Source organism: Mastigoproctus giganteus, chromosome 8 (assembly GCF_048544385.1).
Source record: "Mastigoproctus giganteus isolate SK-2022 chromosome 8, ASM4854438v1, whole genome shotgun sequence".
NCBI classification, from domain to species: domain Eukaryota; kingdom Metazoa; phylum Arthropoda; class Arachnida; order Uropygi; family Thelyphonidae; genus Mastigoproctus; species Mastigoproctus giganteus.
In genome coordinates, this window is record NC_143582.1 from 64,565,590 (window position 1) to 64,579,641 (window position 14,052).

Consider the following 14,052-nt stretch of genomic DNA (forward strand, 5'->3'; position numbering starts at 1 on the left):
GTTTCTATAAAATCTCATTTAGTGGAAAAACCATGTTATACGGGATTAAGAACTACAGTGGAATTTTGTTAATACAAAGGTTCAAGGGACTTAAATTTTCACCGTTTTTTTTTTTTTTTTTTTTTTTTGGTACATACTGTATATCTAATAATAATAAATAATAATAATATCAAAAATAAATTAATAAAATAAAATAAAAACAAAAGCCTCGTCTAACAATACAGTAATAGGAATAACATTTTTTAAAGATTTTATTTTATTTGTAAGATAAACTAAGAGAAAAGCAATATTAACGAAAATTAAAATATTGTACAGTATATTTTTTGATATATACAATATTTTAGTATCACAGTAAAAAGAATTACAATCTTAATATAAAAGGAGACATACAAGCCATTAATATTTAATAAATTAATCTAATTTAAAGAAAGAATCCAATGTTGTTTACACAATTGTTGTCTTATATGCATTTTTAACTACAGCACAGACGTTATCAAATGCAATAGTTGTTCCTTTATCAATGTTACTGCAGGCCAACACATTCTCTATTACGTTCAATGCATTTTTGGCATCTTTTTTTAGATGGCAGTGTGTGCGCTTCTTCACTTTCGCTGTCACTGGTAGCAAAAACATCACCATTTTGTTTGGTACCCAGCAGCATTTCTAGTGTTGGCATTGCAGTGGTAGCAACTTCATCTTCAACTTCACCTTCACAAACTCTTCAAATTCACCAACAAAATCCATATGCTCCTTCAAATTCCTCCATTCCTCACTGTTGCTATCACATTTGTCTGCTGTACCATGTTTTTCAATGATGTTCTCTCCAAAACCACTCTTTCTGAACCAGTTGATTATTACACTTGATTTAATACTTTCCCAAGCAATAACAAGATTACGGATAGCATCCAAGACATTCCAATTTGGCTGCAAATTAGTAGTAGAAGTAGTAGTAGTAGTGGCATGTGATGCAAGAAAGCAAGTGTATGAGCTCTACAGCATCAGCCAAAAAAAAAAAAAAAGTTACAAAACAATTCCTTCTAAATGTTTGTCCAGTTCCTCCTTTAATTTATTTAACCTATCAACTTCCACAATGACATATAGAAGTTTGTTCCAGCAATTAACCACCCGCTGGCTAAAGGCAAATTTCCGCACATCTATTCTACATCTTTTTTTTGTTCCCTCCTTCTATGTTGCGGATCAAGTACCTTATCAGGTGGGCTCTATATGCTCTCTTGAGGTTATAAATAATACCTAAGTGCTGTGACTCGGGGGGAACTGAGGGGGGCAATTCTCCAACGCATCACAGCCTAAAAAAATGTGCAACTTGTGAAATGTTTGCCGAACTCCCTGGAACAGAACACGATCTAGCCAAGGAGGATGTCTTTGTGTGTGCCAGGTGCAGAGAGTGTCTAGAAATTAGGCGTCAACTCAGCGTTCTAATACGGGTCTATGAGAGCTTGAGGTGTAGGATAGATGCCCTCGAAGAAATTAATATGAAGGGCCTGTCAAGCTCTCAGCTGCCCAACTGAATGCAAGAGCTCACTCCTGGGCATCAGGCAACACAGTCGTAATCTCCAAAGCAGAATGCACTGGTCTCACAAGAGTTAGTTATTGTTCGTGACTCTATTGTCAGGGAGACGGGGAATATATTGTGTAAAAAGGATAGATGGAATAGGACCAGGGTATGTTTGTCAGGGGCAAAAGTTGATAACATTGTGAAGAATATATCATCTTTTAAGGGCACAAAGGCACCAATGATATTAAGAGTAGGAGATCTGCAGATTTATTTAACAAGTACAAGACAATGCTGAAAAAAAGCCGTGAGTTAGGGTTGAATTTGAAAGTATCTGCAATTATGCCCATACATGACAGGAGGGAGTACATGATGAGAGCCTTGTCAATCAATTTGGCCCAGGAGGGAATGTACAAGGCTCAAGGGGTAATTTTTTTCAGTCCGGTCTGTGCTTGTTAACAGGAGAGACTGCTTCTACAGGGATGGGATACACTTAAATAGAAAGGGTGCAAGAATATTTGCTGATGCTATTGAGGCAGTGTTAGGTGGGTCGGAAAACTGCTAGCTTGGGGGATTCACAGACTAAAAGATTAAAAGTAGCCGCAGGCAGAGGTGAAGGTGATTCTTGTACTACTTCTATTAGAATAAGCAGAGGCCTGGAGCAAGGGGGTGCTGGGGGTTTCAGGAACTGATGGCAGTCATCATGAAACAGGTGGGTATATGGGATGTGTTAGGGTAACTAAGAATAGGTGCATGTATACTTGCATGTATAACAATGCTAGAAGTATAGAAAATAAATTTGATGAATTTGAAGTGTTGGTCAAGACATCAAAGGCGGATATTGTTGGGATAGCAGAGACATGGTGTTACACATGTTACACAGATATTAGGAATGCAGAATTGGAATTTGGGGAGTACAATGTGTACAGAAAGGACAGGAAGGGAGGAGGGTGTTATGCTGTTAATTAAGAAAAACATAAAATCAAAAGAAGTGTATCCAGTTGATATAGATGAACAGTGCACTGTTGAGTCAGTTTGGTGTGACATAAGTACTGCGAAAGCAAAAATAAAAGTAGGAGTGTGTTATAGGTTTAATGACTCGAATGAGTACAATGAACAATTGTACAGAGAAGTAGAGTGGGCTAGTAAATCAGAATGTCTTATAATGGGGGATTTTAACTTCCCAGATATTGACTGGAACTTGTGGTTTGTCGCTCGTACACTAGTAAGACTTTTGTGGATTTATTGGATGATTGTTTTCTGCAGCAGCATGTTCGAGAGGCAACCAGAGAGGGTAATACTCTTGATCTGATTAACAGCAGTGATCATTCGTGTATTAAGAATTTGCAGATAAAGGAACCACTAGGTGGCAGTGATCACAGTGAACTGATGTTGGATTTACTTAAAGATATAATTACCATCAGGGGTAAAGGAAAGGGTTTTTGCTTCGTAAAGGTAACTACAGTGGTCTCAGACAGTTTTTAAATTCTGTATAGTGGGATCAACTGATGATGTTACCAACAGCAAATTCAAAGTGGGAAGCATTCAAGCAATTAATTGTGGAAGCTACAAAAAGTTTCACACCTATTAAGAAATATTGTTCAAGGTTTAGGCCAAAATGGTTGTCAAATGAAATAATGAGACTCGTGGCAAAGAAGAAAAATGCATGGGATGCATATAAATTATCAGGCAACACAGAAGCCTATGACAGATATAAGCTGGTCTGTAATCAAGACACAAAGGAGGTTAGGCCACTGAAGGCAAATTATGAGAAATCTTTGGCAAAGGATGCTAAAAAAATGGAAAGAATTTCTTTACTTATATAAACTCTAAAAGGAAGGGTATGAATCTGATTGATCCACTTGATATTGATGGTTCGACTGTTGATGATCCTGCTCAGATAGCAAATAAACTGATTGAGTATTTTGCATCTACATTCACACGAGGAGTTATTAAGGTTTAAAAATGCCAAAGGTTATCAAATTGTAGCAGGGTGCTTAATGATTTTGTAATCACTGAGAACAAAGTGGAGGAGAAATTGTTGAAGTTAAACATAAGAAAGGCACCTGGGGTGGATGGGATCTATCCAGTTATATTAAAGGAGGCGGCAAAGCAACTAAGCAAACCCTTAGCCATAATTATGAGAGCATCCTTGGATTCAGGGGAGGTCCCCATAGATTAGAGATGTGAAATGTATCCCCAATTCACAAAGGGGAATCAAAGGGTGACACGAGTAATTACAGACCAGTTAGTTTAACTTCTGTTCCAGGTAAAATGATGGTGTCACTGGTTAAAGATGCATTGCAGGATCACCTAGACAAGACTGCAGCAATAATTCGAACACAGCATGGGTTTGTTAAGGGAAAGTCTTGTCTGACAAATTTGATAGGATATTATGATGTGGTTACAAAGGAACTGGATGCAAAAATAATTTTGATATCATATACTTGGATTTCAGAAAAGCTTTTGACACTGTTGTGCATGGAAGACTACTGTAAATATTGGAGCAGAATGGTATTAAGGGTAAGTTGCTACAATGGATAAAAGGATGGTTAAGTGGGAGAAGACAGAGGGTGGTAATCAATGGGTGCTGCTCTTCGTGGACTAATGTTATTAGTGGAGTCCCACAGGGTTCAGTGTTGGGTCCACTGTTCTTTTGTATATTTATCAATGATATTGATGAAGGTATATCAGGCTTAGTGTCAAAGTTTGCAGATGATACATATGTTGGCAGGGTTGTTAATGACAGTAATGGCAGTGTGCTACTGCAACAGGATCTAGAAAATTTGTACAGATGGGCTGAGAAGTGGCAACTGAAGTTTAACCTTGACAAATGCAAAGCAATGCATATGGGTAGAAGTAATCCCAGAGAAACGTACCAACTGTGTGGTACTACACTCAAGAGGGTAGAAAATGTAAAAGACCTGGGAGTAATTGTGCAGTCAGACATTAAGTTTTCTGAACAATGCAGAGAGGCTGCCAGGGCAGGTCATGGGTAATACTAACATGCGTTTATCTGAAAATATTGGTCAAAGTAACTCTTGTTCTGGGGGCAGAAACGTTTCAAGTGAGCGGGTAGCTAATGCCAGGAAAGAGAGCCTAAAAAACTTAAAGGGTTGTGTTAGGGTTGTTAAATATACAACAGTAAGTCTTAATTGTTTATATAGTAATGCTTGAAGTGTTGTCAATAAAATGAGCGAATTCGAACTGCTGATTAAAACAAGTAATGCGGACATAATAGGGCTTACGGAAGTATGGTGCCACCCGGAAATAGGCAATGGTGAGTTTCAGTACGGCTTATATAATGTATTTAGAAAGGATAGGGTAGATAGAAGGGGTGGTGGGGTAATGCTTCTTATCAGAAGGAGCCTGAGTGCAACCATAGCTTTCCCGGATTGAAACGTTTCAAGTGCTAGTATAAAATCTGTATGGTGTGAGATAGTTGGAAACAAAGGTATAATGCGAGTAGGAGTAATCTACAGACCAGGTGATTGTGAAGATTATGAAGAAAGCCTCTACATGCAAATGGAATGGGCAAGTAAGCGTCAATGTCTTATTATGGGTGATTTCAATTTGCCCCTAATTGATTGAAGTAATTGGGAAGGAAACTCGACGTGGGGAACAAAATTTTTAAATCAACTAGATGACTGTTATTTGTATCAACATGTCAGGGAAAGTACTAGAGAAAAGAATATCCTAGACCTCATCATCACCCATGAATCAGATGACATAACAGGGCTGACAGTAAAGAAACCAGTAGCAGGAAGTGATCACGGAGTTCTATGGTGGATGATGAAGAGAGAGAGAGGTAGCAGTAGTAAAAGGCAAAGGAATGGGTTTTAATTTCAGAAAAGGAAATTACGATGCCTTAAGGTATTACGTGGCCTCTATTAACTGGGTAGATATCGCACAGAGAACGAATACAATTGAACTGTGGTATGCTTTTAAAACATTAATCACAGACGCCTTGAATGCGCATTTACCATTAAAAAAAAAAAAAAATACTCCACGAGGAGGGTTCCAAGTTGGATGAATAGTGAAGTTGTCACATTACTTGAGAAGAAAAAGGTGGCATGGAAAAGTTACAGAGCAATAAAAAGTACTGAAGCCTATAACAGCTACAAGATGATCGGTAACAGAGGCACAGAAAAGGTTTGACAGGCAAAGGCAGTTTATGAGAAATCGCTAGCAAACAGAGCAGGGGGGGGGAATAAGGAATTCTTCACATATATAAATGCTAAAAAGAGCAGGACAAACCAGATTGGACTTTTACATAAGGGAAAGGGGATGTATTAAAATACACCACCTGCCGTTGCAGATGAACTCAACAGTTATTTTGCATCGATATTTACAGATGAAAAACCTTTCGCGGCAATGGGAAATTGTGGGAGCAAAGTTGAAAAATATGTAATTAATGATACTGAAATTTCGAAAGATTATTTAATGAAAAAATCTTTCGAGCCTACAGGCCAGTAAGACTCCTGGAGTTGATGGAATATACCCTATAATCTTAAAGGAGGTGGCAAGTGAGTGCATTGAACCATTGAGGCTAATTGTGCGAGCATCACTTGACTCTGGGAAGATTCCGTTGGATTGGAAAAGTGCCAATGTATCTCCCATACATAAGGGTGGTTCTAAGAGTGTGTTCTAAGTGGGAAATTATCGACCTGTCAGTCTGACTTCAGTGGTAGGGAAAATCATGGAGGCAATGATCAAGGGTGGAATTCAGGATCATTTGGATCGAATTGAAATTCTCAAGGATACTCAGCATGGTTTTGTAAAGGGAAAATCATGTTTAACAAATCTGGTTCGCTATTTTGAGAGGGTCACTCATGAGCTAGATTTAGGGAATAATTTTGACATTGTTTATTTAGATTTCAGCAAAGCTTTTGACTCAGCCCCACACGAGCAGTTGCTTTATACGCTGGAACAGGTTGGAATCACTGGGAAAATCCTTAGATGGATAGCAGGATGGCTTCATGGCAGGAGGCAGAGGGTTGTGATAAATGGCTATTCCTCAGATTGGGTTGATGTAAGAAGTGGGGTTCCTCAAGGATCAGTATTAAGACCACTGTTGTTTTTAATTTTCATAAACTACACCGATGAAGGGATAGAGGGCATGACATCTAAATTTGCAGATGATGTTAAAATTGGTAGAGTAGTTAATGATCACTGTCAAGCTGAGCTTCTTCAGAGAGACCTTGATAGACTTCAGGAAAGGTCAGAAAAATGGTAGCTATGCTTTAATCCAACAAAGTGTAAGGTATTAAACCTGGGAAATAGTAATCCCAAAATAACTTATTCACTTGGTGGAGTTCAACTAAACCCAGTACTGGAGGAAAGGAACTTGGGTGTTACGATACAGTCAGACATGAAATTCTCTGAGCATTGTAAACAGGTTGCAAGGAAAGCCCATGGTGTCCTATCGATGATCTATCAAACTTTTGCAAGTAGAGATAGGGACGTGATAATCCCATTATATAAGGCTTTTGTTAGACCACACTTGGAATACTGTGTTCAAGTATGGAGACTGCACCTAAAGAAAGGCATCGAGCTTCTTGAACAGGTGCAAAGATGGGTAACTCGCCTGGTGAGATCGGCAAAAGGGCATCCTTATGAAGAAAGACTTTGAATATGTGGGTTGCAGAGTTTGGAAACTAGACACCTTAGAGGAGATTTGATTGAGGTGTTTAAGGCTCTGAGAGGCATCAGTAAAATGAATGAGGATGAAATTTTCAAGATTATAAATAATGCTAGAACTAGGGGACATAAATTCAAGTTACAGGGGAAGATGTTTAGATTGGACTGCAGGAAGTTTTATTTTAGCCAGTGAGTTATAAATTACTGGAATAAGTTGCCTACATGGGTGGTAGAGGCTGACAGTTTGGGGAAATTCAAAGGTCATCTGGATAGTACCTTCAGGTGAGGGAAACGCATAGGATGATAGGTTTAATTTCCTTTTCTTTTATTAATTATTAGGTTTTTTTGTCATTGTTTTATTTTATTTTATTTTTTTTTTTTTTGGCTGGTGCAGGTGCAGCCCTGCGCCATGCAGCCATTACTAATACAGTAAACCCCCGCTATTCGCGGTATCTGTATTCACGGTCGCTGATTTCATATAAAATGAAACCTGAAAAAATGTGAATTTTAAAGCGCAGTGAACATTTTCCGCCATAAAAAAACATGGGCGTGGCTAAAATTATCTTTCCCGGTCGAAACAGCACTCAGTGGGTAGGGGGGGGTGACAAAATCGCGAGTGTGGATGTTTCTCGCTAATCCTTGTTCAGTATGTGTTATGCGCTTGTCATGGAAGATTTCGTCGTTTGCTTTTAATTTATATGCTTATAAATTGAATAAATTTATAAATTGATATGCTTACAAAAGTGATAAATCTACTGTTTTGCAGTGTAAAACAGACTTTTTTGAGTGTATTAACGGAAGAAATTGACTTTATTTTGAACAAGTTCTTTCTAACCCGTACAAAAATATGGCTATGAATAACAAGGGAAATGTGAAAAGATCAAAGGTGATGACATTACCAAATAAAATTGAGTTATTAGACAAAATTTCTAATGGTGAAAGTGTCTCTTCAGTGGCAAAACATTATAAAATCAATGAGTCAATGGTGCGATCAATCAAGAAATCGGAAGAAAAAATCCGCCGTAGTGTCCGTGAAAACGTGCTAATTGCTTCAAAAATTTGCTCTGTAACTCGTGATGTTAAATTAGAAAAAATGGAAAAGCTTTAAATCTGTGGATAGAAGACCGAACTCAAAATAAAATTCCGTTAAATTCACTCATCATTCGTGAAAAGGCAAAACTCCTTTATCAACACTTTAGCGAAAATGGTGATAGCACTGGCGGGATAAGTTTTTTAAGCAAAGGCGCTGGTTTGAAAGATTTGTTTGAAATTTCTAATAAATATTATATTTAATATTAAATTGTTTCTTGTTTTCATTTCGATGCCATATGCTTGCATTTCACTATGTACTGTCTATGTACATGGTCATATTATGAAGGTACATATAATACATACAGACAAAAATTTAGACTAGTTTTTCTTATATATTTCATACTTTGGAACGGAACCCCTTTATTACTATGGGAGCCATAACTCAGTATTCGCGTTTTCGGTATTCGCGGCATTTCTCAGGAAAGTAACCCCCTCGAATAGCGGGGGTTTACTGTACTAATACTTGCTTTCTTGCATCACATGCCACTACTACTACTACAACCTTGATCCAGTGGTTGCATTAAACTGGTGGTATTTGGGGGGTAAAAACAACAGCCGTATATTTGTCAACTTAAGTGTCTTGGCAGAATGTGCTGTACAATGGTCTAGAATCATCAAAATGTTCCTTTTTTTCTGAAGCCATTCTTCTGTCCAAGACTGAAAAATTTTGACCATAAGCCGAGCACTTCTATTGGCCTCAATCACAGGGAAGTTGGTTAACTGCTTTAAAACATCTTAGCTTGGAAAACTTACCAATCACAAGTCGGTTTTGTACTGCCATCTGAACTGCAGCATAACAGAACAGTCAGTCTTTGTTTACTTAATTTTCCACCCATGAAAGACTACTCTCTTCGAACAGCAAATGTTTTGTTTGGCAGCAAATTATAAAATAAACCTGTCTTGTCAAGATTAAAAATATCTTTTGCCTCATATTTTTCAAGGATGGACCGTACAGAACACAACCAGTCTGTAGCCTTTTCTTTGTCAACTAATCCAGACTCACCGCAAACATTTAGTGAAACCAAGTCATTCCTGTCTTTAAATCTTCAGAGCCAGCCACTGCTGCATTTGAAGTCGTTAATCCCATGTTACTGAGCTAGATAATTTGCCTTTTCTTGCAAAATCAAACCTGATATTGGCAAATTATATGCATGCATTTGTTGGTACCACTCGAAAAGTTTTGCACCACGAATTTGTTTCCTGTTTTTCATTGCTGCTCCAGTGTCACACACTTCTTGAAGTCTTTTTCGGTTTTTCGGTATTGTAGATAAAGTAGGTAAAGGGATGGATGTTGTATTCCTTTGTAATATCCGTTTTGCTTCTTTCCATCCTATCAGCCTTTTGTATAATTTTAATTTAATTTCCAGGCTTAATTCTGTCCGTCTACGTTTTGTGGCCATAACAGATAAGATTTAATATAAACAAATTTTAAATTAATTTAAAGACAAGTTCCAAAAAAGAAATCAGCTCAGATAAAATGGCAAAAAAAATAGATTGCTGCATACGATAGCAAAAGACTCTTTGAACTGGGGTAACGATTGCAACTGACCTTATTCCCGTGGAGAGCGAGGGAGTGCATGTAAACAACTTAGAAAAACTTTTTATTCTTTTGTTAATTTAACAACGCTTCCTTCAGAAAGATGTTTTTCAGAGTGCACTTGACGTTGTAGCTACCATAAACTGCTTTTGTTTACAGGAAACAAATTTCTAACAAGTCAGTGGCATCCTTTGGGGAGTAGGGAGCCAGGTGGCCGGGGACAATAATCGGATCGCTCTGCTAAGATTTGTATTAAACACACAAAATGACAATATTTATTTCTCACAGGGTGAAAAAGAACTTTGTAATACATATTAACCAAATTTTGTAATAAATGAATATATTTACATAGAAAAGCCTATCCTTTCGCAGGGGAATGGTATGTGCTTCATATAAATGAGTACTTTGTATAAACTGAGTTTGCATTATTGAGATTTTACTGTAGTACAAATGGGGGGGGGGGATTCATTCCAAAAGCTAACAAAAATACACCATTCTTTTATAACTATTGGAAACTTAATTTTTTACTAAAAATAGCAATAATTGAACGTCTTACAAACTGTGATACATATATGTCAGATAATGTACATTCGTTTAATTTTCTTCTTCTTCGTCGCTGCTAGACATAATCAAATGAGAGCATGTTCTCTGTTGAAGAATATCGTACCTTCTGAACTTCCTTCTGCAGCATCTAGATTGCATGTATCTTCTGCTTTCTTTAAAAAATCAGTAATCTGGGTTTGTTTGCTTTTTCTCGATAGATCATTGTAAATTTAATGGTATGGAACTAAGCCTGTTTGAATTTCCCCTTTTGAACTTTGTGCTCCTTTCAGTCGAAGGATTAGCATTCAAAAAATAAGACTCTAATTGCTCGGCTAAGTTTATGCCTTCCCCTATGCTTTTTAGTGTAAAATTTGGAACTTCAGAATTTTCATCTGAGCTATCATCCTCTGAATTGATGTGGTTTACCTTCAATGCCATTTCCACCACATCCACTTCGCCAGCCTTTTTTTCTACCAGTAATCCTTGGTCTTCAGTAGTCATATCATTAAAACCTTCCCCCTCATACCAACTTAGAGAGTTCTACTATGGCACCGAATCAGTTTTCTGCTGGTTTGACCATATTTCCTGAATGAACTGGCTTTGGTCATAAATTTTTCCAACACGCTGTTGTTGTTTGGTTTTTTTTAGGAGCATTAGCAACTAAGGCCATATTGCTCCAGGATATGCGGTGGTCATTCCCTGACCTTTCCACATCCTCCGTATTTGGTGGTGACGAGCTCGAATCCCGGTCTAATCAAGAAACATGTGCTACGCACTGCTGCTCCTTCCCACCTGGCTACGGAGGTGCCTTTTCCAACACGCATTTAATGTTGACGGTTTTACTTCTTTGAGCGAGAAAGCTATGATTCCAATACAGTCCACACAACTGAAAAATGTTTCCATGCCTCCATCACTTCAATAGATTTGGAATCAAATTTTTCAAAAATCTATTGTAATGATTTTCTGATGTAATGAGTTTTAAAGGTAGATATAATGCCTTGATCTAATTGCTGAATTAAAGAAGTTGTATTAGGTGGTAGGTTGTATTAGTTGAAATAGGAACATTACTTCAACGTTTGGATGACTTAAATCTTTGACTGCCTGGCATGTTATTGAATAGTAATAAAACTTTGAAATCTAGATTTTTCTGCTTTAAATAGTTTTACACAGCTGGCACAAAGCAATTTAAAAACCATTTTTTAAATAAATCGGCAGAAAAGCTTAGCTTTTTTATTTGCTTTCCAGTATACTGGTAATGTATTTTTATTTACACCTTTCATTGAATGAGGATTACAGGATCTATAAACTAGCATACGTTTTATCATGTAATCTTCTGATGCATTACTGCACATAAGTAACGTTATACAATCTTTTGATGCCTTAAAATCTGGTGCAGTTTTCTCTTTTTTTTTTTGAAATAAACGTTCTGTTGGGCATTTTTCTCCATCAAAGACCTATCTCATCGGATTGAAAACTTGGTGTGGTGTGTATCCATTCTCTTCAATAATTTTTTGAAATTCCTCTGCATACTTCTTGGCAACTTCATTATCAGCCAGTGCACTTTTCCCTTAAATTCTTATGTTATGTAATGAGAAGCAGTTTTTGAATCGTTCAAACCAACCTTTTACTGGGAACAAATTCTGGGTTAACAGAAAATTCTTCATTTTATTTTAAATGGTTATAAATTTTCAGTGCTTTTTTGTTTAATTATATTGACATCTAATGGGATCGATTTTTTACTGTTATTGTCAATACGGAGTGCTTTTTCCGTTTTCTCAATTATTGACACTCGGGAACGAGCTGTCATATTTGCAGAAATTAAAGATCCCACAACAAGCAGTTCTAATTTTCTGTTCATTTTTCGTTATGGTCCGGATTGTTGTTTAATTTAAATTTTAAATTCTTTGCAACACATGATACCTTTACACTTTTTAAAGACAATCCAAAATTTGTATTTTTGATTCTAGAGAAAAAGTTTCTTTTGAGCGGTGCTTTTTTTTAACTTTCCCTAGACATAATTTGGGGCTGGAATTTAAGTCACAAACTGCATGCTTTGAAGTCACAATTTTTTATGGTCTCAAACAAGCACAAGATCAATAGCACAGAACCTAATATGGAAATTTCCCAACAAAATAAAATATGGGGATTTCCCACTTATTCTTTTTTGCATAACGACTAGCAAGTCAACAATGGGGATTCACAAAAAAGAATGGAAATGTTAAAAAATTACATCCTACATAATAGTAGGGTTTCCACACATAAAAGTTCAAAAATATCGTGTTATGTGAGGTTTGCCACAATTTATCAATCGTGTTAGAGAGAAAACGTGTTGTCGAAGTACTGTATTATATGGGAAGTTGCCTGTATTTTATTTGTGGCTGATCTTCATTAACAAAGCAATTAATGATGCAGATCAAATGGAAATGAAATAATTGAGGAATACTAAACTTGTCATATTTGTCATTCTGCCAGACATTTGAATAGAACTTGAGGGATTTACAAGTTTTGCCACAGGGTTAAATGGGAAAATTCTGCTGTCTTTCATTTTGTTCCCCACTCCATCAGTGTCTTATATATATCTCAACCATCTCTCTTCCCCAACCCCAGAAGTAAAGTTACCAAGCTCTGAAATTCCCATCTTATTAGTCTCTCCTGTGATGTACATCCCTTTGCTATTTTTCACCATTTTAGATGTCCATCAAAAATATTATTTAACACATTCGCTACTGCCTATATTTGAGAAAGCTTAATCAATGTGCCATAACTTCAGAATGTTGAGAAGTAATGTTAAAGTTGCTCCTAAACAACTAAACTAACCTCAACTGTGTACCATCTCTATAAACAAAAACCAAGCACTGCTTCAAACAGTCCAAAGTTTTAAACTGACTTCAACACAAGCAAAGAACAAATAAAACTGGGTATCAAGTTTATTAACAAAAACCAAGCACTGCTTCAATTAATACAGAGTTTAATAAATATGCCGATATTGAGCAGCTGTTAATTTCATGTGCCTTTACTTTTACAGAATTTGTTTATTGGCCACTTAAGAATGACCGCTTTAAGCATAAAATGATATCACTTTGTGTCATTTGGTACTTATGCACATCACGGGCAGCAAATGTGTTAATAATTCCAACCAACAGAGTATATAGAAAAATTAAAATAAAAATATAAAACTGTATATTTATTGTATTTACACAAAATATAAAACTGGTAAAAATTTTAAATTAAAATAAAGTGAAAAACAAATAAAAGCAGGATAAAAAGAAAGCGTAAAAGCAAACAGTAACTTAATAATAAATTCAGAAAAATTATAAAATGAAGCAGGAAGTTTTTAAAGTGGAAGATTTACTCCTTTCTTTCTATTTATCTGAAAAATCTGAAAATTTTAATCATGTTATATAACAGTTCATGTATCTTTGGCTACATAAACTGTTATATAACATGATTACAATTTCAGATTTTTTTTTTTTTTTTTTTTTTTTGCAAATGCAATCTTTTGCTTTAAGTATAATATTTAAGTTAGGTTCTGGCCTACCAAACTGGTTTTAAAACTTACTAAATGCATTACCTGCAATGGTTTTAATTCCTAATTTTGCAAGCTTCTTTGCAGCTGCAGGACTGAAAATAACCATAAGAAGAGATAATTTGGATTAATTAATTATTGGGACAAATTTATATATTATATTAAACATTTATACAGAACAGAACAATGCTCGTTACAAAT

At 36.2% G+C, this 14,052-nt stretch overlaps 1 protein-coding gene across 4 annotated transcripts in view; it reads right to left on the reverse strand.

The window, feature by feature from the left end:
* LOC150081578 (DNA polymerase beta-like) overlaps positions 1 to 14,052 on the reverse strand; it is a 235,180-nt gene that overhangs the window by 106,376 nt on the left and 114,752 nt on the right. For 3 of the 4 annotated variants that reach the window (XM_090379433.1, XM_090379431.1, XM_090379435.1), the window contains exon 5: positions 13,885 to 13,946. In XM_090379433.1, coding sequence (XP_090235559.1) covers positions 13,885 to 13,946 — 62 coding nt within the window. The remainder of the gene's footprint in view (positions 1 to 13,884; positions 13,947 to 14,052) is intronic. The other variant, XM_090379432.1, reaches the window with a different exon arrangement.